Source organism: Pteropus medius, unplaced genomic scaffold, assembly GCF_902729225.1.
Source record: "Pteropus medius unplaced genomic scaffold, Ma_sr-lr_union100, whole genome shotgun sequence".
Classification (NCBI taxonomy): Eukaryota; Metazoa; Chordata; class Mammalia; order Chiroptera; family Pteropodidae; genus Pteropus; species Pteropus medius.
In genome coordinates, this window is record NW_024354502.1 from 18,098,332 (window position 1) to 18,125,775 (window position 27,444).

General features: G+C 40.0%; 1 protein-coding gene across 2 annotated transcripts in view; it reads left to right on the top strand.

Annotated features, from left to right (window-relative positions):
* The window catches only part of DPYS (dihydropyrimidinase), an 80,708-nt gene extending 53,494 nt beyond the window's left edge, over nt 1-27,214 (top strand). Inside the window, exons 8-10 of one of the 2 annotated variants that reach the window (XM_039853999.1) lie at nt 15,063-15,270; nt 24,933-25,063; nt 25,735-27,214. In XM_039853999.1, the coding sequence (XP_039709933.1) occupies nt 15,063-15,270; nt 24,933-25,049 (325 nt within the window). In that variant the 3' untranslated portion in view covers nt 25,050-25,063; nt 25,735-27,214. The remainder of the gene's footprint in view (nt 1-15,062; nt 15,271-24,932; nt 25,064-25,734) is intronic. The other variant, XM_039854000.1, reaches the window with a different exon arrangement.
* The last annotated feature ends 230 nt before the right edge of the window (nt 27,215-27,444 follow it).

Genomic DNA, 27,444 nt, shown 5'->3' on the forward strand with positions numbered 1-27,444 from the left:
CCAAATAATGAAAATAGCTGTAATATAAAGGCGAAAGATCAGGGCGTATGGTCCAGTGGTTAAGGAGCATGGGATTTAGAGCAGAACTGGGCCACTGGATTCGAATCCCAGTTATACTCATACGTGACCTTGGGCAAGTTGCTGACCTCTCCAAGGCTCAGTTTCCTCTGAGTAAAATATAGATACACTATTAATAGTACCGACCTCTGAGGTTATTGGAAGGAGATAATGCCTTCATCATGGTTCACGGCATGTAATAAAATTTTAAGAAATATTAATGTCAATATTATTATCACATATAAAACTATTAGACACTAGAGATTTACAAACTAGCAGGTATCAAAGGTACCAAGGAAATGGTATCAAAGGAAATGAACTTATAATATGGAATCCTAGAGAAAAAGGCTTAGATAAATCAACAAGTCCCAGAATTCCAGTCATAGTTTCACATCTGTTTATGCACATCCTCTTCTGAACATTTAGTTTGTAATTGGTGTGTCAATAAGACACAATTGTAACTACAATTTCAGTCTAAGGTTCCTCAGACATTACATCGCACAGGACTGTTAAACCATGTTTGGACGTCTGACATTATGTGACAGTAGTTTCCAGGGAAAGGCTCTCTATGTAATTTCTTTGTGTTAGGTCTTTAATCTAGGTTTTATAGTAATGGATAAATTCTATGTTTTTTCAGTTTTTAATTTTTCCTGAATTATTTTAAATCTAAGTTTCTGATTATTTCCATTGGTTGGATGTTAAAAGAGGAATTTCTATATCAAAGGGCATGCATATTAAAGGGTTCTTGGCAACCACCTCGTGATTTCTTACCAGCTCTGGGCACGGTGTTGTTTTTTTCCTTTGACTTTTATTACTTTTGCAGGTAAAAATTGTTAGCTTTCAACTACAAATTGCATATATTTGAGCACTAAGACAGTCGAATACTTTTTCGTGTTTATTAGTCATTGTTTTTTTTTCTTATAATGAAATATCTGTTCATGCCTTTTGCTCATTTTTCTTTTGGTAACATGGTATTATTTGTCTCTTCATTTAAATGGTCATATTTCTTGCAAACTCCCCAAGTTTCTTTTGAAGAAAAAAATGTTCTTTTCTTCAAAAGTTTCTTTTGAAGAAAAAAATGTTATACTTACATGAAACCGTTTTTGCATAAACTATAAAGCATTATATCTTTATATATTTATTGTTGAAACATCGACTTCGTTCACATGTTAGAATCATGTTATATAATAAAGATGTCATTGAAAATTCAGAAATAGGTATGAGTGGAATGTGAGCTTCATTCGGGCAGGAATTTTTATTTGTTTTATTCACTGCTGCATCCTCAGTATCTAGAACTATATGTGGATAAACATATAATAAACCCATAGATGGGCAGTTTTCCACCAAGATAACTTCTTCATTTTATTTTCTTTTTTGCCTCAAGCCAGAAGTGAATAGATTTGTATATAGCTGGCAGGCCAGAGCTGTGGAAAGATGGTCTTAAAATCCTGAACTCAGGAAATTCATTTTTCAGAACCTAACTTTCTTTTCAGAAATATTGTAAACCTAATTACTAATTCTACCTCATTTATTTAAGTGATAAACCGGAGACCAGGAAGAGTTTAATGACACAAGCATGGTTTTCAGCAATGTGATAAAATACACAAGTTGTTTTATTTTTAATATACCAGCATTTTTAACTCCTAAATATATGACAAATCTCCCGGTCTTCCCGTGCCTCATTTGTTGTTTCCTGGGCACCTATAAGAATAAATTGTACACAAGGTCTAAAAGAAAACATGACGGCGTGCCTTAAAACTGATTCATTCTTTGGTTGCCTATTGTGGGGAAAGATTTTGCATAGAAATTTATGCTAATAAATATATTCTCCTGTGTAGACCTCAGTTCAGCTGCCCACGGGTGCCTGGTATCATCTTTTCTAAAGTTTTTCTGTTCTGTTTTTATCCCTAATTATCCTACCTTGCATTATGTTTTCTTTTTAAGGTGCTTTAGTATTCCTGGAAGAAGTTGATATAAAATTTCATATAAATGTGCATTTTACTCCAGGCCTGTGTCCTGAATGGATCACTTACAGTGGGAGGCAATATATAGTGGTTAATCACTTAGTATTTGAGTCACACAGACTCTTAATTATGATCTTAGGCTAGTTACTCAGCTTCCCTGAGCCTCAATTTCTTCATCTAAAATACCAATAAAATAGGTATTTTTAAAAACCCTGCTTCTATAGGGTGGTAAGGGAGGATTAAATAAAAATAATTTTGAAAAGATTTTAACATAGAGCTTGACATATAAACATGCAGTAAATGGAAGCTGCAACTGAATATTATTATTTACTGTCATCATGTTCATCATAAAACTTGGCCATGACTTTCAGTCACTCAGGTACTATTAGTAAATGTAAGAAAAGCAAGTGATAATGTTGAGGGTGAAAACTCTGGGTAGCAAAAGATGAGGAAAGAGAGATCCCAGCAAGTAACTATCCCAGAAGTAGCCCATTCAGGATATATCAGTCAGAGTTCAGACAGAGAAGTAGAACCACTTGGAGATAGATGTGGATGTAGACACTCATATGCACATAAATATACATACATTTGTGTGCACATATACACAAATGTACATATGTGTATGAGCGTATACATATGCATATGTGTATATAGACACACATAGATACACACATAGACATACACATCTATACACATATGATTTGACCTTACACAGTTGTAGGAGCTGGTTAAGCAGCATCTGCACAGCTTGCTATCTGTGTGGCTGCTGCTGGAGCTTGAAGTCCAGCAGGCAGGTCTTCAGGAAAAGAAGATGAGGGTAAAGAGGGAAGAGTGAGGACAAGGTGGAAGCACAAGCATGAGCCAGAGCCCCACAGAGATGAAGTGGAACCCATGCCAGTTCTCGTTGCCTCTGCCCTTGGTGGTGTGGTGCGGGTGGGTGTCTGTCTTTGGTTACGGGGTAGAACACACACAGCTGGGCCAGGAGTCACAGCAGCTGAAGGAGGATCCAGGGGAAGGCGGAGCCGGTCAGGTGGCTCCTCGCACTGAGAAGTGAGCCTGCAGATAATTTGAGCTGCCAATTGGTTGCTGCTTTACTTCTGCCTTCTGCCTCCCAAAGCATAGATGCCATTACCAAATGCGAGGCTCTGTTTTAAGGATGAAGACACTGAGGTTCAGAGTTAGTCATTTGCCCCAAATCCCACAGCTGGAAAGGGCAGAGCTGGGAATCAGAGCAGGCCCAGCTGACTCCAGTGTGTAATCTCTTAAACCTGCAAAGTTATAGCCTCTCAAAAGGGCAAGAAGGACAGAGGGGCACCTGCAGCACAGAGGTTAAGATATGGTCTTTGGAGCCAGAACTCCTGGGTTCACAGTCTGGCCTCTCCGCTTACTGACCGTGTAACCTGGGACGAGTTACTTAACCTTGGTTTGCTTCAATTTCCTCATCTGTCAACTGGGCATGATTATAATACCCATATCAGAGGCTGCTATGTAGAGTCAGGGTGTTAAGATATGTGAATTCGTTGTAACAGCGCCCAGAGCTTTAAGCATCCTATGAATATAGGCAGTCATCACCCCAGTTTGCTCAAGTCAGCAGGTTTCTGCTCGTCTGCAATAGCAGATCACTAGTCAGGCCCTCCTGGGTGTCACTCCCTCTCCCTGCCTCCATTATGGATGAGTCTGCCGTTGGGCAAGCTTAGTGGTGTAGCTGAGTCAGTTTCCTCAGCTGCATCTACCTTGGGTTTTGAGCCTCCTGCCTGCTCCAGGCAGTCAGAGGTGATGTTGCAGTGACTTACATTAGCCCCGGCACCTGCCTCTGCGACTGGACAGTACAGTACTTCCTAGAAGCAGGTGCTTTTTGGGTCTGGTCAAGTTGGAGCTAAACAACTTTATTACTAAATGAAGCTCAAAACACTCTATTTTAGGAGGGTTGATAAAATGCTGGATTGCAGCACAGCTGAAATAGATGATTAGCTTTCACTGAATTCTTGCCCAGATGGAAAGCAGATAATTACTATGAAAATACCAAGTGTTCCGGTAACCTTTTTAATGAGTGAAGAACGATGTAGTGCTTTCATCCTTCAAAGAAAGGGGGTGGTCGCTGATGGCTGGGGTGTGATGGAAGGAGAACGGAGTTGGCGGTCAGCCTGCTCGTGTGTTATTTCTGATTCTGCCATTTACCTACTAGGCACCTCGAACGAGTTACTCAGTCCCTCTCAGTCTCCTATCCTCGTCTGTTAAACGGAGATAATAATATGGGTTGTTGAGAAATTAAGTGAGGCGATGCCACATACCTGGAGTACAGCAGATGCTAAATGGACAGTGACCATACCTGGAACTTGCTGGGATGGTCACTGGTGTCTCTCTGCCTTATAACTTTTTGTTACCCTGCTCATCCTCATTTGTGCTCTTTTTATTATTTCCTTGTTTTTCTTTACCCGTCCACCTTTTCTCTCTTTTTCTCTCCTGGCCTTTCATTGTCAAGGTTTTAGGTCTTCCAATCCTGTCAAGAGCCTCATATTTTTCCACCACTGCGCTTAGAGAAGGAGTCAGCAAACTTGTTTTGTAAAGGACCAGATGATAAATATTTGGGGCTTTACAGGCCAAAGGGTTTCTGTTGCTACTCTTCAACTCTGCCATTGCAGTACAAAAGCAGTATTAATACACAAATTAATAAACATGGCTGTGTTCCAATAAAACTTTATTTACAAAAGCAAGCTGTGGGCCAGATTTAACCTGCGAGCCATTGGTTTCCAACACATGATATAGAGTTTTGGAGATTATAGACTCCTCTCGTGGAACACCCACGGTCAGCTCCTTGAATCTCCTGGATCTCCAGTTCCCACCATGACGCTGAGGAGCCTTTGGTGCCTCCACAACTCTTGGTCCATCTTTTTCCTCAGCACAGTCTTTAGACAGTGAATCAAGAAGTGATTGGGAAAAGGTTACTTTGTTATTCACAATAGGATACCATTCAAGTCTAGAAGATTCAAAAAAAATTTTTCATTTAGACACTTGGATCATAAATGGCTCCGTCCATTCAAAACCGACTAATGGTATTTGAGCAGTCAGCATTAGGTTAAATTTGTTAGCCATGGCAGAAATATACAAGCACGTTGCTGGTACTGTGCACTGTACATAGTTATCAGCTGATTCTCAGCCCATCTCCAAAGCAGCTTGTAGACACTGCACTGTGGTTAAAACACACTGCTTTTCATTAAAGGGAAAAGCCTTTTTACTTCAAGATCTATCTATGCCATGCGATAGCTATATCCTAGGCAATTTAAACTCTTTCAGCCTCAGTTTTCTGGCCCATAAAATAGGGATAATAATAATATTGATATCATGGGCTTACTGTGAAAACTAAATGAGATAACGCTTTTAATGCCTATTACAGAGCAAGGCAGCCATAAATGTCCATTATGGTTTTTTATAAGAAAATGTTTTTGACAGTTTTGGAGTTTCTGAGAGCCCTTTCAATTGTGACTTGGGAGTAGGATCATGCAACGTTAGGCTTGCCTCATCACCTCCTCAGGATGCTGTGACCAGGCCTCCATTTTTAGGACTCAGGAGCTAGAAATTCTCTCTGACTTTTGACTGGTGCCACAGACCATCTTCTTGGATGTCACACAATTCTTGAGCAGTCTGCATTCGCAGCTCTCCTACCTGGCCATAGACTTGGCTTCTCTCTTTCACTAACATACCTCACTCCCTGGTTGTCAAGAAGTTATTTTCCAGTGTCAAACTACATTTCATCTGCCAGCATTTATGCTTACTACCTCTTTTTACTCCCTTCAGGAGGGATGGAGGGAAAATAGGTCATCTTCTTTTCAAAAAAAGAGTAAAGTTAAAAGTCCCCCAGACATTTCTGTTATCCAGCCTTCTCTTTTTAGTCCCTTTAGTTGAGAACCCTTCATATTCCAGTCATTTCTTCTTCTTCTTAAAATACGACATTAGAACTGAACATAATAAGTACCTAGCCTACTGTGAACTTTCAGGAAGGATATTGTGTGAATTTTACCCAGTGTATTTCTGTGTAGAAAACTGACATCTTTTTCTGCCCAAGCTGCACCCATAGTCAGTCTGTCAAACAATGTCATCTCTCCAAGGACAAGGCAGCTCCCGGGAAGGGTAACAATATAATCACAAGACCAAGCCCACACACCACCCCAGAAAGTGATTTCTAGCTCTTACCAATATGTCAGGCCAATAGCTCACTTTCTAAAAGCTAATAATCATAACTCCCTATAAGCAGTTACCAGTTTAATATTCATAGGACATGCACCCTAGTGTCATGCTAGCTTTTGCTGGTTCACATTCAGTTCCCCACTTTCTGAAAACTAGTATATAGAACATGCAATATTTATATTAAGTAGTAATTCAGAAATTTGCCGATAACTTAGTTTCAGATAAACAAATATGTATATAAAATGCCTCCTATATGTTTAGTGCTGTGAGAGGAATAGGGGGTGATGAATGTGGTCCCTACCTCCAAGGTCAACTTTTCAATGTCTAAATCTAGTTTATCTAACCACGCTCTACACTACTTACATGACACAGCGTCAAGGACAAAATATCAGGGTTTCCTGATCAGTTTCTTTCTTTAAGTCAATGTTTGGGCAGCATTTATATGAAACTGCATTAAATGTCTTGTCATCACTGAGCACCAACAGAGTTCCCAAGTTATTGTCCAATTTAGATTTAATAACGTGGCTGAAGGAATTCCCATTTTCTCTTCTGTGGGAGGTGAGTATAGTAGTCTGAACAGAGGGTGGAAGATTGATGGGTGCAGTCAGTAGCAACTTTGCTTAATAATGACAATGTACTTGAAGTGGCACCATTTAGCATTTCTAGAGACGTGGCTGCTTTGCTCCCCTTTTATATAACTTGTCACGTCCAAGAAATGACAAGAGAGGTAGTTTGAAATAGTTGGAACACATGTCAGAAAAAATATCTCCTATCATGGTTACACTGAAAAAGACCAATTTCGGCTTAAGCAGTTTTTAATAACATCCTAAAGCCCTCGCTGCTAAACACAAAACGGGCTAAGAAACATTGAGAAGGACGGAACAAGCTGTCTTACCTGCATTTTCTGGTGGATGAAGAATGCTTTCACTGATGGAGGCTTTCCTGGGAGCTTCCCATAGAGCCTCCCAGGGGTAATATCTACAGTGGCAGCTACCCTGAGCCACATGAACTTACTACCTCTGAAACGTGCTGTAAGTTACTAACTCTTTGGTGTCTCATCATCCTCATCTATCATGTGGTAATAATCATAGTACCGACCCCGTAGGGTTGTTGGGAAAATTTAGATTATTGTTCTTTTGTGTTGGCTGTGCAAGGTGTCCTATAACAATGGAAAGAGGTGTTATATTTTTAAAGATGCCACTAATAGCCCTATTATTATTATTATTATTAATTATTATTATTAATTATTATTATTAATAATAATAATTATTATTATTAGGTTTTCATGACAACCTGATATGAATCTATCTGTGCCATGAACAAAATGGCTGAGTTGGAGAAAGTATTTAAAAAATCCACCTAAACGCGTCATTTCCCCGGGTCAGAAAGACCCACGTCCTCTAAGTTCTTCCCGCCTCCACGGCGCTCTCTCCGCCGGCTCGCCCAGGCTTCGCTCCGGTGATTTTTCTCATCTCTAGGAGCACGTGCGCGGCTCTTTGATAGAAAGCCGTTTGCGAGGAACAGAATGTTTTTCTGCAGCTGTGATATGAGTGGTATCAAACTTATTGACTAAGTCGGAACACAGCTTCGTGTTTTCTGAGGGGCTTCCCGCCGGCGTGAGCGCGGAGGTGTTTGTGACTGGATGGGTCAGACACCCCTCCGCAGCGAGACGTGTGGCTGTATATACGAAGCGAGCTGGACAAGGAGCAGCGTTTCCCTTGGGCGCAGTGGCCAATGAGATTATCCGTCCTGTGAATTTGCTAATGAAGTGTCAGTGGCCCTGAGCTCCAGCCTCACTCACCCGATGGGAAGGCTTTACTCACTCCTTCCCCTCCTGTCACCACCAGGCCAGGCCAACAGCCTGGCATCCAATCAGTAATCAGAGTAATTTCTCATAAATGCCACTCTCCCGAGCTGACTTGAGTATTGTTAAATTTTAAAAATGTTTGATAATGAATCTCGCAGCTCTTGGGTTTTCCTTACAGATGGAATCGGAGAACGGCCCCACATTTACACCTGTTCTGGGGACAGATTTGGTTGAAAGTAGCTTTTAGGTTCTTTGTGAATCACAGACCTTTCGAACTTGCCTCAAAGATATCCATGGGCTCTTCATTAAGGGAGTTAGTACACTCCAAATGAGGAGGTCCTTATCAGTCAGGGCCATTGGCTGCAAACCATAGTAACCAACATGCTCTCACTTAAACCCAAACACACTCTATGGGAGGCCATGGAAATGTCACAGACTGAGGGAACAGGCAGTGCTCTGGGCTTTGGAGGGGCAGTGACCAGCATAGCCCTGGACATCCCGCAGCAGGAGGTGGTCTGTGTTCAGAGATGCATCCTTCAATCACTTTTAATTTTGTTGTCACTCTGCCAAAGATTCAGATTCTTGAGAAACAACGCAATTGGCTGTCTCTCGGTTAGGGAGGGAGAGGGCGCCATATCTAACGGTCTTGCCAGATTATCTCCAATGGGGAGAGAAGTTTCTTAAAGAAAAATTGGGGTGCTGACACCAGAGGAGGGAGGATTAAATGCCAAGGGACAAAACTACAGTGCTTGCTACCCTGCATTTCTCAGGATGGACTCATGTGTGTGGCCCATTTAAGAGCTGATATATGATTGCGAAGATCCATGACACCTGCTCCAATTTACCTCACTGCGTGGCCAAACCTTATGTTGATGATGGGTTCGTCCGTTGAATTCAGTGTTCTATTTCCCCTTTAGTCAGAGCCGTCCGTTGAATTCAGTGTTCCTTTAGTCAGAGCCTGGGCCTGTGTGTTCTTGCTGCCTTCCAAAATAGTCTTCCAGCATTCAGAGCATTACCTGCTTACCAGATGACATGAGGCCCGCCAGCTCTGCCGAGTTGGTTACATGAGTCTGACTTTGGCCTTCACACCTGGACCTGTGCTGAATCAGAGGGGGCCCCTCTGAGCAACTTACGAAAACATAGTGGGTGTTTTATTATAAAGCTCCGAAAAGAGTGGGTCTGCACCTGTGTACTATATGACAATGACCCTAATCAAAGATGGTGCTTAACGCTTACCTCTGTCCTGGGCCAACACTTGCAGGGCAGTTAGGCTCAGCCTTCACGCTTAAGGCAGGCCTCAAATTTATACGTTTGAGATTATCACAAAGGAGATTTTTCAAAAAGTTCCAAATGTACTGCAAGTATCAAAAGAAAAAGATGTATCAGGCAGGGTTCTTAGCCGCGACCAAGTAAAATCCATTGTAGGTAGTTAAAAGGGGCGGTGGTTCAGAGAATCTCCAGGAGTGCCAGAGGACCAGGCTGAGAAGCTGCACACCGGAGCAGTGCCTCAGGCCTACCACAGAGCCCCAGAGAGCCCCAGGCTGCCCTGGCACGGCTGCCGTGGATCGCTTCACTGAGGCTGGGCTTGGACCCTACTGCTAGATGCCTGTCATGGCTGGGCCTATAAGCAGGATTTATTCGTCTCCACTTTCACCCACAGGGATTCCTGGGGCCCCTGCTTTCTGAGTCACCAGCTTGCCATGCAGAGTGTGCTGCTAGGGCACCCTTTGGAGAAGGCCAGGTCGCAGAGGATCCTGGGACGGCCCGTCCCTGGCTTCGTACTTGGAACAGAAGGCCTCTGCCTGGGAGGAGGTGTGCTCAAAGAAACAACAGGTGTTCTTACAAAGACAACTGTGTGACTTCTTACAAAGGCAACTGTGTGACTTTGAACTTGTGTTAATTATTTTAATGGACCACATCACCCATACTGCACTAGTAATGAATAGATTTTAACATATTTTATAATTGTATAAATCTTGTGACGATGTCACATTCTATTTTTGTTTAAAACAATTAAAGGTTGTAAATGTACCACAACTTTTTTTAACCTTTTTATAGTATGGTTACAAATATACCGGTATTCTCAAAACGTGAAAGTGACTCTGACCACTCTGGGTTCATTCAGTATCAAACTCTGTGGACAAGTTCTTATACAGCTCCATTTTAGCATTATCATCTGAGACATGGGGTAATAATACTTAGCTGCATACTTATTAGTATTAACAATCTTGGTATTGCTAAGTATTGCTAGATATCAACATACTAGTGTTTCCTATAATAAGATGCAGCTAAGAATGATAATTATAACAATTTTACTTCAGTTCTTTAGTTAATACTAATGAACTTGTACAGCTTGCCAGAAGGGTTAAGTACACAACAGAAATTTGCAATTGGATGCTTACAGCTCATTTAATTCAGTGTTCTATTTCTAAAACACAATCACGTCCCAGGGGACAGTGGAGGCAAGAAATAAAACCGATAGGAAAATTGTGCGATTCTTTTTCCGTTCATTTTATAAATATTTATTAAGCACCTACTGTGTTCTGGGGATAAAACAACATGGTCTCTCTCTTTTTTTTTTTTTTTCAATAGCTGGGTTTCATTTATTCTAAAATGTAAAACAAATATACAAAAGTATATGGTTCTTTCATTATTTGTTGAAGATTATATAATATATTGAACTAAAATTGATTTCTTGTAATGTATCCCCATTTGTTTTAGTTTTACTATGTGCAGCATCAGGGAGCAAATACAACTCTTTCCAAAAATAGATGTTCAAATGTTTGGAGGTAATTCTTTTTCTCCAGCTCAGATTTGTCTTTCGGAGGCAAGTACCCTACGTAACTACCAGGGTTCCTCTTGCGAGACGCACTCCCCATTGTCCCACTGCTTACATGGTCTCTTTCTTAAAGTGTGCGGCCAAGTAGGAAAAGGGGGACTTATCAAGAGACTATTACGACACATTCAGATCATGCTAATCCACAGAAGAACAATGGTCGGTTATGCCCTAGGTCATCAGGGTCAGCTTCTAGGTACCAGGGTTGTTGGTTTGTTTTTTTTTCTCTTTTCATTTTCCAAGGTTTGTTGAGATGTAACTGACATGGGACTGAGATTCTTGAATGGAGTCTTAGGGAAGGGAGAGGGGCAGCCATGACAGAGAGGGGGACATTTGGGGTAAAGAAGAAATGTGAAAGCTCTTGAAGTTAGACAATTGCAGCTCTGGCTGGAAGGGAGAAGTTGAGGGAGGGATGACACCCTGTCAGATGCCTTTGAAAGTGAAAGTGGAAGCACTTTTTTTTTTTTTTTTTGCTGCTGGTGATAATGCCTAGAATTTACATTTTGTGTTAATTTGACCTCATTTACATAATGCCTATTAGAAAGACTAGTTTAGATGTTGCTTAATTGCCCTCTTTCTCTTGCTAATCTGAAGGCTGAGAAAGTCAAGGTAATGAATGACCTTTATTTGGCTGAGGAAGAGAAATGTGATTTGATATTTTGCTGTCACAAACCTTTTGCTTTCATATATATATTTTTTAATATTTGCTTTTTCCTAGCCCAAAAAACCTTACTTTGTGCATTTCCTTTTATATTTTTTCTTCATACATGTGTTTTCTTTGTAGATATAGTGTATGTACTTTCTATACTTTTTTCATTTAATATTATATAATTTCTTTTGTTTTTTTTTTTTTTTGCTTTCCTAGTGTATTCTTAATACTAGTCATTCATAGATGCCCAATATTTCATTGCCTAGTCATTGGAAAATTGTTATACTTCAGTTTTTGAATAGTTTAGGCAATATTGTAATGACAGTCTTTGTGTATAGATTTTTTTTTTCTTCTGTTAGATTATTTTCCTAAGAACATCAGTAACTCTTACCTTCCCACTAAGAAAAATAGTTTTATGACTTAGGGTTTTCATTTTTTCGCCTCTCATTCTTTTATGTCAATAACCATTTCAGCATGAATTTTTATGCATTCTACTTTCTCTATCTAGCAGCATTACTAATGTGTCAGTCCAGACATGTTTATGTAACATTCTACAATACGAGCCCAAGAATTCCTGCCATCGATCAGTGTTGCTGTAATATGTGGGAAAGCAGCAGCCCAGGCTATGGAAATACCATCACAGAGAGATTGTGATGGTCATAAAAAGCTACTTTAATCCGAAGATCTGAAGTTCTTCTATATTATTTCCTAGGTTTTCTTTGAGTTTGTATCTTTCATCGCCAACTCATAGCTCATCATAACTCATTCTTTACTTAGTAATCCTTTAGATATTTTATTCATTTTCTTACTGCAGTAACATTACTTACTATTCAATCACTACCTTTCCTTCTTAGAGTTTGAAATTATCGCTGCTGTGTTCGTATCGACCTACCTCCTATTCATCTTTTAAACTTTTTATCAGAAAGTTGGTTCCTAAGGCCACTGAAAGCTCCAGCCACATGACTCAGTGATTCCACTCCTGGGTATTTACACTAGAGAGGTGTTCAAACAAAACATGCACATAAATGCTTATAACAGCTCTATTTATAATCATCAAAAACTGAAAACAACCCACATGTTCTTCATTAGGTAAATGGATACTCTGTGGCGAATCTACACAATGGAATATTACTCAGCAGTGAAAAAGGAACAAACTGTTAATACACACAACAACTTGGGTAAACCTCAAAATAGTTATTCCAAATTTAAAAAGTTAGTTTCAAAATGTTATATAATCTATGATTCCATTTACATGACATTCAGGAAAAGAGAAAGCTATAGTGATAAAAAACAGATCAATGGTTTCTAGGGGTTATGGGTATAACTACAAAGGGATAGTATGTTAATTTAATTCAAAAATAATGTTAATTTAAAAAATATAAAAAATCCCAGTCTTATCAAACTATGTAGTCATGTCTTTTGACAAGTTACTTAACTTGTCTGAATCTCAATTTCTTTACCTGTAAAGTGTAGAAAATACTCTCTACCTTGAAGAGGTATAATGAAGATGAAATAAGATGTTATAAAGTATCTACCTGACGCACACAGGAAGCTTCTTTTGTTCTTTTCCATGGTGAAATTTCTTCTTGGGAGTAGATCCTTTTTTATTATTTCTATCATCTTTTTTTTTTTTTAACAATTATTTGGCTCTCCAGGAACAGATTAGAGCCATTTAGAGTTTCAAGGAGGAAGATGACTTTTGCTTTAAAAAGATCATTTAAGCAGCCTTGTGAAGAGTGGTGAGGAGTGTCGGAGGGTAAGAATGGTAACAAATTGGCCAGTAAGAGGTGTCGCGGTCATCCAGATGAGAGACGATGGTGGCATGGGGCAATGGAGAGGGAGAGAAGTTGGCAGGTTTGAGATTTATATTTTTGGAGGTAGAACCAACAGACTTGATGATGATTTTACAGGTGAAAAAAAGTAGATAGTGGTGTCATTTACTGAAATGAGAAACTTAAGGGAGAAGCAAACTTGAGTTGTAGGGGTAGGCATTGAAAATCAAGAATTCTGTTTGGACCTGTTAGGAGTGGAAAACAAGTAGATAGTTGGGTATGAGATTCCAGGGCTGAGGACCAGGCCAGCATTGTCGCGTTCATTTCTAGGACCGCAATACACAAAAACTGTCAGTTTCCCAGTCCCACCCTTCCATATTAGGTTTGCAGGAGCTTTTTTCTGCTCTTCCTCTGACCCAGCCATGGGGTTTTTAGCAAAGTACCTCTTTAAATCCATTCCTAAAAAGACTTGTAGAAATTTTGACTAGAATTCAGATTATGCTCATATTATTCACTGCTGCTAGATCCCGCCCCCCCCCCCCACTTTTCCTGTTTAATGAGATTTAGGGAAAGATGACATCCAATATTTCCAAATATCCAGCCTGGAAGTCATCAATCATATTGTGTATGATTGAAAGTGCAATAGTGCCCCCTTATCCGAGGTGGATGCATTCCAAGACCCCCAGTGGAAGCCCGAAACCACAGGTAGCACTGAACCTTACAGATACTGTTTTCCCTATAAATACACACCTTTTCACTTAAGGGATGCACTCTCTCTTTGGCATATCTGAATTGCCAGCATTACTACTCTTGTGCTTTGGTGCCATTATTAAGTAAAAGAAGGATTACCAGAACAATAGCACTGCGATATCATGACAGTCGATCTGATCACTGAGGCGGCTACTAGGTGACTTATGGACAGGTGGTGTATACAGTGTGAGATGCCGGACAAGGGGATGATTTGAATCCTGGGCAGAACAAAGTGAGATGGCGTGAGAGTTCATCACACCATTCAGAATGGCACGAGATTTAAAACTCATAAATTGTTTATTTCTGGAATTCTTCATTTAATATTTTTGACTGTAATTGATTGTGGGAACTGAAACCACAGAAAGCAAAACCGCGGATAAGGGGAGACTATTAATAAATTACTGAGAGCGCTGATGAATATGCAAATGCATGACATACAATATACTAAGAGATTATATTCTAACCTATTTTATTTTTATTACCTCAAATTTCAAGTTTCGTCACAGACAAGAGAGTGAAATTCAAGATATAATTTTCCTTGATAAGTCTCAAATTCAATTTGATCACTATAAATTAGCAGTTGCTTCTGCGAAGGGAGGAACAAGAATGGTATTTGGGGAGTGGTATTGAGGAAGCCTCAGAGGCATCTGCGAAAAGTTAAAATTCTATAGAGCTGGGTATGGGGTCAGTGTGTTCATCAGACTCATCTGTGTTGGAAATGTTTTATAATTAATATTTTGTTCTTTAAACACATAAGTAAAAACTAATTTAAAATTTAAACCCGAGAGACAGTGCCCTCTCTCTACCCACTCCATCCTCATTAATCACCATAAAGAATGATCTATTGGGTTTTTCTCTCAGAAAATGTAATTACTTTGTAATGAAATGTTAATGCTATGTTCTATTCTTAAAGTCACTTGTTCTAATGATAAAGCTATGTCTTAATGGAGTTGCTAAAATTTCTTCTAAGTCATTCTTTTAATATTTTATACTTGTCGGATGAGTGGGTCATGATCTGAAGCTTCTTTGTTTTTACCAACAGGACTATTTCAGCAAAAACTCATCATCAGGCTGTGAACTTCAACATCTTCGAAGGCATGGTTTGCCATGGGGTGCCCGTAGTGACTATTTCCAGAGGTAAAGTGGTATATGAAGCTGGAGTTTTCAGTGTTACAGCAGGAGATGGGAAGTATGTTCCCCGCAAACCGTTTGCTGAATACCTTTACAGACGGATCAAGCAGCGAGACCAGGTGAGTTGTGCCTATGTGACAGTTACCATGGGTTGGGCTGTCACCCGCTCCTGGATCTTGTCAGTGTTGTTGTCACATATACTCAATTTAACACATTCCTGGGGTGTCAGGATTGATATGAGAGTTTCGAGACAAATACCGGTTTTCAAAGAAAGAATCATTATTAGATGGTTGCACTTCCCCTTGTCGATTGGTGTCTATTCAGGGTTTCCTGATGGACCAAGTCAGGTTTTCCCAGGCAAATTTAGGACTTCTGGAAGCTTTTGGCAATTGGATTAGTCAGGGTCCTCCAAGAAGCAGACACCCAGGTGGATAAAGGTGTGACATTTTTATTAGGGAAAACATCTGTGAGGGAGAATGGAAGGGAGCCAGGAAAGGCCGGAAGAGCCCTCTGACTGCAATTCAAGTCTAACCCTGGTAAAGGAGAGGAGAGAAAAGGAGGCAGAGTATCCTAAACTGTCATACAGTCTATGACAAGTTAAGCAAGGCCTTCAGGCAGCAATTGAGCCAAGTCTCTGGTCATCGGCTTGAAACAGCTGCGGGAGGCATGGCCCCCATTCAAACACGGGGATGGAGTTCAGAGCTTAGCAATGACCCCTTGAAAAATTATATTCCGTGTAGTGTAATGTCTGAGGATGCATTTTAATGACCACCAATGGTGGCGTTTTGGGGTCCAGTAGACCTAAATATGAATCTACCTTGCCCTTCCATTTACGAGCTGTGAGGCCAAGAGCACATGTCTCTCTCATCCTTGGGCTCAGTGGCCTCGTCTAGAAAATGACTATGCTTCCTCCTTAACAAATTGTAAAACTCAATGAAATTTTAAAATGCAAGGCACACAGTAGAAAGTCAATAAATGTTAGTTCTGTTTCTTTGTTTTCTTCTTTTGATGAAAACAAAGTTTTCCTCAAGTTTTTGTTTGTCATACTCTGTTATTATAAAAGAGATATTTGTTCTTAATATGTCATAGGTTTTCGTGTAGTTCACACAGTGGTTTAAACAGTTTTAAAATTTTACTTCACCAAATATACTAACATGTCAGAAAATTTCAGATTAAAGCCATCTGAATTGCTTTATTTGGGGCAGAAGAGGAAACTTGTGTCCTCAATCCTGCATGGCAACAACAAGCCAGAACTGGGTAGCCAAGTCTGGCAGAGGCTGCCTCTCTGATTTTCACTCCGACGGCTTCACTCATTAATGTTTCTTACTGGACCATTAGACACTGGAGTTTGCAACCCTTGGATTAGTTCTAAGGCTTCTCTCTCTTCTCTCCATTTTAAAATATACTTTTCTTTTTCAATAGTTCTCTGGGTGGTTTGATTCATTTTATTTGGGTCTTGTAGTCTAAATCCTCTTCTGATGTCTCGTGAACATTTTAACTTGTGGATTCTCAGAGTCTATTATACAAGATTCATCCAAATTTTTAAAAACTTCCTAAAGCTTTGACTAAGTAAACAAGTGTTCTAGGATGCTTTAAATTCTCAGGATGCTACAATTCTTTATACATATATGTTAGTCAAAATGTTTAAGGTGATGGTTCATTTTGTTGGGGGTTAATTTATAAATGCTGACACTGACAAGTGACAGGTAGGTAGTGACTGTAAGAATCCTGTGTGTTTCTAAACATTTATGCAATAGATAACAGTAACACTGTTTACTGAATACAAGGCATGGTGCTAAGGGTTCCGCCACTGTAACAACCTTGTGAGGGAAGGAAGGATTATCTTTCCCATTTTAAAAATTAGAAAACCGAAGCTTCAAGAAATCAAGAGACTTATCCAAGTCACACAGCTCGTGTATGCCACAGCCAAAACATAAACTCTGGTTATCTGACTCCAAAAACTATAATTAAGCAATAAACGATACTCTAAATCATAAAGATTGAGTTAAATAAGTTCATGGGATTGATAGCACATGGGATTGAAAAGTAATAGTCTCCCAAAAAATTAATCTGAATTGGTGGCATTTATTTATGGCAGCTAGTTCATTTATGAAGCAGTAGTAGTAATCCAAGGATGAACAGAAAAGGGTGAAAATCAGAAGCGGGGAGGATCAATAGGACTAGATAACACTTGAAGTGGATCTAAGGCGGGGCTGTTTTTGGTGGACCAGCAGGGATGCTAGACTAACTGGGAACATGTGATGGACTGTATTTAAAAGACTGACTTTGCCTAAGCCTTCCTCTGGTTTGGAAAATGAGGCAGCAGAGAGCACCAAATGATTGGCTTTATCAGCTCTCCTTTTCAAATCGTTTTATGTTTTGTTGGCGACCTTAATGTCAACATAACTTTTTAAAGAGTTAACTATCAATTTTGTGAGTTATTTTATTTTCTTAGTATTTTCTTTTGATATCACCAACTTTTTAGGCATTCTAGTGCATTATTATTTTTACGGTAACAATAAGTAATAGCTGTTATCATTATTATCATATGTTGTTCCAAGCACTTACTATCTGCCAGGCACTTTACTAGGTAGTTTATATTTATTATTTTAATTAATCTGTACAACAAGCCATATGATAGATGTTATCACCCCCATTTCACAGAATAGAAAGCTGAGTGTCAGCAAAATTAAATAACTTTCCCTGATCTAAGCAGTAAGTCAACATAAGAGTAAGAGGATTGTGATAAGGCCTTTCTGATTCCCGCTGTATCATGGGACCTCTGTAGAGCAAGAAAAAGAACATGATTGTGAAATTCAAAGCATGAGGAAATGCATATTTTAAAAAGTGTTGATGTGGAAACAGTATCAAATAAATTGGGTAAAATGAGGTTTGGGGATTGTCTGGAGACATTTCAAACATTTTTTTTCTCTATTAGACAAAGATAATTTTATAGAAGAAAAATATCACAATAAGGTTAAGAAACCAGTTGTTAGGAATTCTTGATTTTAAATTCACATGAGGTTATTAGAGCTTTGGTTTGCATTTAAAATATTCAGATTCTTTGCTGGTGAGGATAAGTATTTGAAGGCAAGCAGAAACAGCTCATACCATTTCCCCTACTCACCTGTTACCCTTCCCAAGAAGATTCATCACTTACATTCTAGATTCCCAAAGCACAGATTGTAGACACCTCCGCGTTTGCCAGTTCCAGAGCTCAGCTGGTCTTCCGACGAGAGTGCTAATTTCCTGAGGACAGTATCTTATATATTGTTGTTGGTACATAGTAGGCATTAGATAAATAAATGAACTGCAAATGAAAGGAACAGGACTATAGTTTCAAAGCTCATAGAAACTTAAATGAATTTATTCAGAAGACTTTCCCTGACTCATTTCAAGTAGTGGGGTTATCTGTGAGCTCGATTCTTGTCCATCATTTTATTACTTAATAAAACTTATCAGCATCATGCCATGCAGCTGTCACTATTATCAGATATTGTGTTGAATTTCAAAGGAAAGAAATGACATTTTTATCCAATTTGACAGCTTTGGGGAATTGTTACTTTATTTATTTTAACATTTAAGCAGCTAATCCTTAAGGGAAAATATTTAAATCAGAAGATGAGGCATCAAACTTTATTTGATAAATATAACATAATAAAATACATATTTCAGTTATATATAAAGTCACTTAAGGAAGAGCTTAAGGGATGCAGGGAGAAAAAATAAAAGAAGAGAAAAAATAACAGCAATTTAGATGTTCAAGAGCATTTTTTAAAAAAAAAAATCAATTTACATATTTTAATGCTTTACCAAAAAATATAGCTCTTTAAATTCAAATGGATATTATTTCTAGATTATTGTTTGTTTAGAGTTATATAATTTTCACCAAAATTTGGAAGTACAGACATTCCTTAAGTCATCTCTTTTTCTCTTTTTTTCAGTAATAAGCGACCTAATCTATTTTGGAAATTAAGGGTCAGATTGCATTTTATAGAGAAAGAGGAATAGCTTTATGAAGTAATGCACTGTTTCAGAATATTGCTGCCAAAGCTTTTAAACTGAACTGTATCTTTGCAATTATAAGCATAATTTGCCTTTTAGATGGGGTAAAATTAAGTATATGGCTGATCCGGTCCTTAAAATGGGTATTCTCCATTTCTGAAATGACAGTTTGTCGATGTCTTTCTCAATGTGGTAGCTCAGAGAAAATAATTTAAGACTTACCTTCGACTGCCATATAATCTTAATTTCCTCAGATTGTTTGCTAATAATTATAAAAGATGTTACATATGTTGGAGCCAACTCATTTTGGCTCACTTGTGTGTATCTCTTCCCAACTCCTCATTCAGTGATGTCACTTTGGTAGTTTGGCAGTCAGCCGTGGTGGGAATATTTACACTACAGAAGTAGGCAAGTGCTGTACATCCGGGCTTTTGGAGTAGTAAGAAAAGGGAAAACAGAGCTGGTTGTTAACATTTACCAGCACACCACTGTAGTGGTATCTCTATTTTATAGAGTAAGAAATTGAGGTTTGGGGAGATCACATAGTCACTAAGTGGCAGCATTGGAACTCGAACTCAGATTTTTCTCCCTCCAAAGCCAATCCCTTTAACTTCAACCGCTGCAGTATACTGATCGCAAAGTTTAATCCCTACCCAGACACATAGCCACCTGCCCCATCCTCAGGATATCAGCTCTTCAGTCTTCCCTCCTGCAGGTGGGGTTCAGTTTCTCCAGACTGGCAAGCTTGCCAGAGGAGCCAGCTCCGAAATGAGAGGACCCAGCTTTGTCACACAGTCCTTGAGAAATAGCTCACAAGGTATTTCAAGGTTTAAATAGAAACATTTGGTGGATTGTAAAACATTAGCATACACGCATAGTTTCACTGTTATGGATCACCTTTGTTACTCATGTCTTAGTGATTTACTGTCTCTGGAGGGTCGGTTCAGAGTGCACCGGGTCCCTCTGAGTTCACTGGGCAGGCACGGGTTCCATTCTCAGGGAGTCACTGTTCAGCTGGACTGTTCAGTATGCGCCAGTGTCGACTGTTTGGTATTCTGAAGGTCTGTTGTCTTTATTGATGTTTTAGTATCTTAGCCTCCGTGGGCAGCATGTTATCAGTACTGCCTTTGGGGTCCAAGGTTCTTCTCAATTGGTCTTTCCAGTCTCAGAAAAATCTAGCATCCCAGCACTTCTCTCTCTTTGCAGACAATACAGTTAAATTTTCTGTCAACTGAAAGCTGCTTCTTTCTCCTGATCATCTAACCGAAAAGGATTTTTTTCAATTACACAGGTATCATGATAATTACAAGTAATACTTATTCATAGCACTGTGTATTGTGATACCATTCTCATTGTTGTCTATTAACTCATCACAATGACAATCATCATTAAATACCCAGAACAGAAATTGTAAACCCCCACCATCCTAACAGGCAAGGCGCCGTCTAGGTTTTGTATGTGACTTAGGAGTGCCTGTCACACGGTTTTCCCCTCAAGCCATTTTATTTGATTGTGATAGCATCAAGATAGATATCACTCTGTACTGTGGGGGAAAGATGGCACAACCCAGACCAGCCTTTCTCAGGTGTGTTCTCAGGACACTAGTGTTTTGAGATACTCCTAGAGAAAGCCGTCAAATAATTGTAGATAATGCTACTCTCAGGTGATTCTGTTGCCCAATATCATATAAAAAGTTCTAAGAAGTCATACAGTCAAGAAATGTTCTTTCATTTAAGAGGTGTTTGGTTGAGCACCAGGCAGTAGTCTAGGTCCTGAGGTTATAGGCGCAAATAAAACAGCAGTCCCTGGTCTCAAAGAGCTTAAATCCTACTTTTGTTTCAACTGTTGTTTGTGGTGCTTAAGTTATAGTTCTGTCTGACATGCTTTTAACACATCTGTAATGAGGTCAATTAGCCACTTGGATAAAGGAGTCTAGAAATTAAGAGAGATCAATGCTAGACATAAAATTTGGGTGTTATGGCATATAGATTTTAAACCTATAGTTTAAAAGTCTGAGGCCACCAAGATGATTTAGACAGAGAAGAAAGGACACTTGAATAGAGCACCTCTAGGACTGTCAACCTTCAAAGCTTGAGTAGAGTAGGAGGGAAGAAACTAGCAAAGAAGCCTAAGAAAGGCGACAAGCAAGGTAGGAAGAAAACCAGAACACAAAGAGAAGAAGGCAAGAAGAGAAGATAATGTTTACTTTGTTCAACCCAGAACCCTCTGATGCTTCATCCTGGCCTTTCTGTGCTTTTTATGCTGCTTAGATGTCCTATAAGAATAAGGTACACATTTAGCTGAAGACTGGGGCTGGAGTCCCTGTTTTAACTATGCCCAACTGGGATACCAAGGAAAGAAGCCCACTTATTTTGGCCCCCAACTACTAGGATCACCTATGAGTACTAAGCACTGGTCCTGCACTTCACACTTCAGAGGGAGGTTTGTCATCGTCACTAGAAAGAAGTAGCAAGACTGCTTTTCCTCAGAGTCATAGGTTACATCTACTTAGGAAGCAAATGTACGACTGAACTTCTGAACAATACAGTGACGGCTGAAGACTGTGCAGCACGAGTGCCATCGCCTTTCCATGTTGTCACAGTGAACAACTACTGAGGTTCTAAAATCCGCATAGCATACAGTGCCGGAGGCATAGGCAGAACAAAGGCAAACGAGAAGTGACTCTAGAGTTAAAGAGCTTATGTAATCCACCTCTGAGGATAAAAAAAAAAATTAAAATTAAAATTGAAAGACCTGAAAGGCTTGAGACCAGAACTTAAATGGTTGTTAATTTCTGTCAATCTATCTATTAAAGGGAAAGACTGTGAAGTATGGGACAGTCAGACTCCTCGGAGAGGGCTGGTTTACTTACGAGGTTGCAGTGTGGACAGGAGTAGTTATTCCGGCAGGAAACCAGGCCCCGCCCACCTAGAGTCTCTGAGGCAGGTGAGGAGGAGGACTGTGTGCAGATGAGCCTTGGCCAGTCAAGTCAGAGACATCTAATGGTCAGTGTGACCAGAGTGACCAGCCGAGCGAAGGGCTGCCTAACAGCATTGCTAGTTCAGTGGCTAAGCAGCCAGGAAGAGGTTCGGAGACAACCGGGGAGCTGAGGCCGCGGCCCACACAGGGCAGCCGGCCGAGGAGAAGGGAGGCCTGCAGACCAGATACTGGCAAAGCGCAACGAAGGAGTATGGGGGAAACTGAGTCAGCCCAGGCCAGGACAACTCACCCAAAGAGGAGAGAAAGCTCAGTGGGGGCTCTCCTTCCCCTCATATCTTTAGTGGGAATTGATCAGCTGTTTATTCAGTACGTGTTATGGAGAAACAGAGCGGTACACCAGCCTCAAGTCTCCTGGAGGAGACAGACAAGTAAACTGTTACAGAAAACAGTGGTGAGTGCGGTAGTGGATGTGGCAGGGATGACTAAAGCTTCTTGGACTGATGATCACCTGGGAAGTTATAGAACAGAAATTGGAGATATTCAGGCAAAAAAAAAAAAAAAGGGTGGGTATTCCCTATGGGCGAAGCCACGGCCCTGGCAGAAAAACCAGGAAGGACGCTGCTCCTCCTGCGTTGAGTCCTGTACTTACTACTCCTGAGCCTGCAGCCGGGTTGGAGCAAGGACCCTTCGAGGCACCGACCAGCTTCTGGAGCGAGGCCACCTCTGAATGCGGAGATGGGGCCCTGGGCTTGATGGCTCTGCCTAAATCATTGGTGTTGGCCACCAGTTCCCAAAGAGTACCAAGGTGAGGCAGAAAAGTGACAGATGAAAACCACATGCAGTAAAATTTCAAAGGAACTGCTGGGGACAAAGGGAGATGAAGCAGGAGCTGATTAGGGACACACAGCACGAAGGCAAGTGACACAAAGACCTGCCCACTTATATCACTCTCTTGCTAGAGAGAAAGTGGCTGTGGAAAATGCTGTTAATTGAACTGAAATATGCCACAGGTTTTTGCTGAGAGCAAATGCCAGAGGAAGAGAGAGAAAGGCAGAACCCCTTAGATTGTAGGCAAGAGAGGAGTTGAAGGAAGGTGGAAATAAATCCTGATTTATTTGGCCGGTCCTTCGTTATGCCTGTTAATTACATTTAGTACCCTTTACACTCTTAAAAGTGTTCCAATTTGGATGATAAATTATACAGTCACCCTAGGTTTAAGTGATACATCATACAGTCTGGCTTGAAAAGTAAACCAGGAGAGGAAAAATCACAGAGACCAAGGACCTGAAAGGGAGGATATGGTCAGAGAGCAGGCTATTAAGTGAGTTTACAGTTTCAGGGGTCGATCAGCCCCAGGCAACTGCAGTGTCTGGGCGCTGGGGACAGAAACGGGAGGCTGGCGCTTCATTTCTCAGTATCAGCGTTCCTCGAGATGCTAACAGGACCCAGGGGGAAGAAAAAGACTGAATAGATAGCGAGCCCAAATGGAAGTCTCACAAAGCACCTAACCAGACACGGAGAGTGGACAGAGGCTCGGACTGGTGGGCAGAGGGCGGGGGTCCGCCCTCTGACTGAGTGATCTGTGTGCACCCAATGCCGTGCTTCAAGTTCCACAGCTATAGAGACAGTTTCTGACTTTTTCTTTGCTTTATCCCCAGTGCCTGGGGCTGTGTATGCTCAATAAATAACTATTGAATGAGTGAAGAAAGTGCTTTGTATCTGGAAATCTCATGCATCTGGGAGAAGGGTTTTATTCCCTCCATTTCACAGATGAGTGAGTAGGCTCAGATGGGTTTATTAGCTTGCCAGTTTCCCACACCTAATCAATGGCAAGGCTAGAATACAAATTTAGATCTTAGATCTGTCTTACTCCAAACCTGACTTTGTCGATTGCTACAATCTATGAATTTGGGGGGTCAAATTAATAAGACCCATAATAATTTGTTATTTGTGTGTGTAATACACACACATACCTACACACATATATATGTAGTTCTAAAGAGCTTAGTATATGCTAGGCATTATTCTAAATGCTTTGCTTATATTTAATCCTCTCAACATTTAATCGTCACAGCCACCTTGTAAAATAGATGCTACTGTTGTTCCTCGTTCACAGCTGAGGGAACCACAGCACAGGCAGGCAGTCCGGTTTGGGAGCCCACACCCTCGGTCACCGTGATTGGCTGCCGCTTGCTTGTCAGTGAATTTATGTGCATGTTTACAAACAGTATGCTTTTTAGTTGCTTCTCGGGAATTCCTTCGTTTATAAAGTCCAGATTGCAAAACTCGTCTCTCGCAGTGAATTAATTCTAGTCGAGTCCAGCCTAGGGTTCTGAAGCGCAGCTGGTCACCGGAGAGGCATGGTTAGCTATGTGAGATTCTGTGGAAGGCCTGTTACACACGGCCACAGTCGGGGGGAAAAACCCCCACAAAAATTGCTAGGATCTGAAACCAAATGATGAGTCTGAGGAGAGGTACAACAAAGTACTTTGAGAATACAGATGTCTAGAATGTTTGAAAGGACAAAATGGTAATAGAACTCTGAAGGGTGTGAGGATGTGTCAGAGGCCCCAGTGAAAGCTGCAGTGGAAAGAATGATCATTAGAAAATGTTTCCTGGGCTTTTGTCTGACTCAGATTATCACCGGCAGAGTGGGGCAATATAGGTACCCGAGGTTGCCAGGACTTTCTGTGAAAGGGAAAGAAGGTAGAAGGCACATGATAAATTCACGAGATTCTTTTTTTCTCTAACAATTCATTAAGGGAGCTGCACTTAGCTTTGAACTCAAGAAGTCAATAAACAAATCACATGAGAAAAATGAAATGTTCTGTTTCAGACTTGCACACCTACCCCTGTGGAGCGTGAACCCTATAAGGGAGAAGTCATCACACTGAAATCGAGAGAGACAGAAGAAGGCTGCACAGCTGGAACTAGGAAACAGACCCGCCCCTGACCTGCATGCTGACGGTGGACAAAGAAAGTCTTCCTGCATGACAACATATGAATATAGCATTCCTCTCTTCTTAAGCATTTGAAGAGTCCATGGTCAAGGTCAATGACTTCAAAGTGACATAGCACTCAAGCAGAGTTTAGGCAAAGGGAGATTGATGAAAGACCTCTTGATGCAGAACACTTAGATAAGCCTGCAGGTCCAAGACCTTGGGCCAGCTAGAGGTTTGTTCTCTGTGATGTCAGGAAGCATTCAGAACATTCAACAGAGCCTTGAAAAATCAAATATGAGCAATAAGTGGTAGGCTCATAACACAGAGAGATCTGTTACCGAGGAAAGTTGGCACTACTTAAAACAGGGAGTACGATTTCATGGTCAAAATTTATAAACTGATTAAGACTTTATCTAGAGAATTAATTTTCATATTGTAAAGGCGACAATATTCTAGAACTTAAGATGAATAAAAAATGAATCCAATGTGGCTTTTTGGAGTATACTTTTTCAGGAAAATTATTTGATAGTATTTGATGCACTTATTTCACACTTAACTTTTGGAATAATATTATAGACGTGATCGTCTTTGAAAAATATTTGAGTGCTTCATCAATTTTCTCTTAGTATTTTGGCATTTAGATCTTTCTTTTTTGAAGTAATTTTCTTTTTCTTTACTTCTTTTTTTTTTTTCCAGTTGTTTTCTGGTCTTGTTCTGCCAGATGCCTATTTGAAAGTGGCTTTGCTGTGATTTAAACATCTCTCTAACATCTCCTCCACTGACTTCATGAAATCTACACGTTTTGTCAGTTTTGCCATTTCGGTAGACTCTAAATTTTTTAAATATGTGATACATTTTCAGATGTTTCAAAGCAGAGCAATCTGCAAATAACTTACATAAAAGTTGACATGATGGATAGATGTTTGTGTTAATTGGGGACACTGTTTGTCAGAGGACTAGTGTCATATATATCCAGGTAGGCATTGCATATTTTCACATTATGATAGCCTGTGTTCTCCTCCATAAACCCACAACTTGAATAACGAGGCTTTGTGCACTATGTGCTGTGTTCGCCTTATTGAGAGTTGTCTTTATCCATGCCACATAGACAGAAGTTTCAGCTTTGTTGTCATTTCCTGATTATTGGAATTATTCTTGCAATCCAGGAAGATTATGTTAAAAATTCAAAGAAAGATTAGCAAGAGGAAGAAATTCTATTGAAGGCTCTAACATACTTTTCACAGCATTTGCGGGAGCAGGATTGTTTACTTTGATTATAGCACTTCTTAAGGGTTAGGCTTGAGTTCTGCATCTGTTTGTGAGAGGGAATGTTACACTGCGTTCCTTTAATTCTTTTCAAAAGCGAAGTCAGAGAAAAGGATCTGCTGTTCCCATCACAGCTAAATGTTGTGAGCCCTGAGAAGCAGGCCTTATTTCAACTCTCCAAGATCCTTTTGAAAAAATAATCGCTCTAGGCCTCTTTGATTTCCTTTCAGAAACAACTGCCATCATTCTCACTCTGACTTTGCTGCTGTGTAAGACTGAAGATGTAAATGAATATTATTGTGATGGGAAGTCTGTGTGAAAATTCATTGATGATACTTTAGAATGTCATCTTTGCTTGTACCCGATTTCTTACCTTGAATTTTTAAAAATCACTTTTTTGTTTAAAGTTGTTTTAATGACTGCATTTGTTTAAAATAGCAAACTCTGTGATTTTACACCCGATTGTAATTAATAAACATTTAGATCTTCATTATAAACCTTATCATCTGCATTACATGTGTCTTCTTCCAACTAGTAGGATTGGGACCCTGGGAGGTTGGTTTTGATTCCAAAGCATCATTTCCTGTGTGACATCTGCCTCAGCAACTCCAGAAATCAGGTCCTTCAGCACACCCCATGTAATGAAATTGGATATTCAACCTTAGGATAACTCCTAGGCAAATTATCCAATCACAGTGACAAGAATGCAGGATTTGAGAGACTTAATGGAATCAACATGGCTGAAAGATACTGCAGTGAGATCCTGTCTCCCCCTGGCTGTCTTGGGATCCTTCTGTGTATGCAGAGAAGCTGAGCTTCTATATTTTCTCCTAGGTGACCAGGTCAAGAGGGATTTTTAAAATGTGGATCAGGTAAAACTCAGGGTAATTATGCTCTCATTGCAGGTACATCTACCCCTGACTTATGATCAGAGTTGTATTCACATATTTGACAAAAGGTAGTTAGAATCCAGTTTACTCAATTGTAATTTGTATTGAACACAAAGAAAAGACAGTGAACTATATATAAAGAAGAACTATAAGTCTTTTTGTTCAGGAAAGAGATACCTTAAAATATTTTGTTCCTTTTCCTCTCCATTTTAGTTGACAATAGAAACTCCACAATAAGATGAATCCTCTG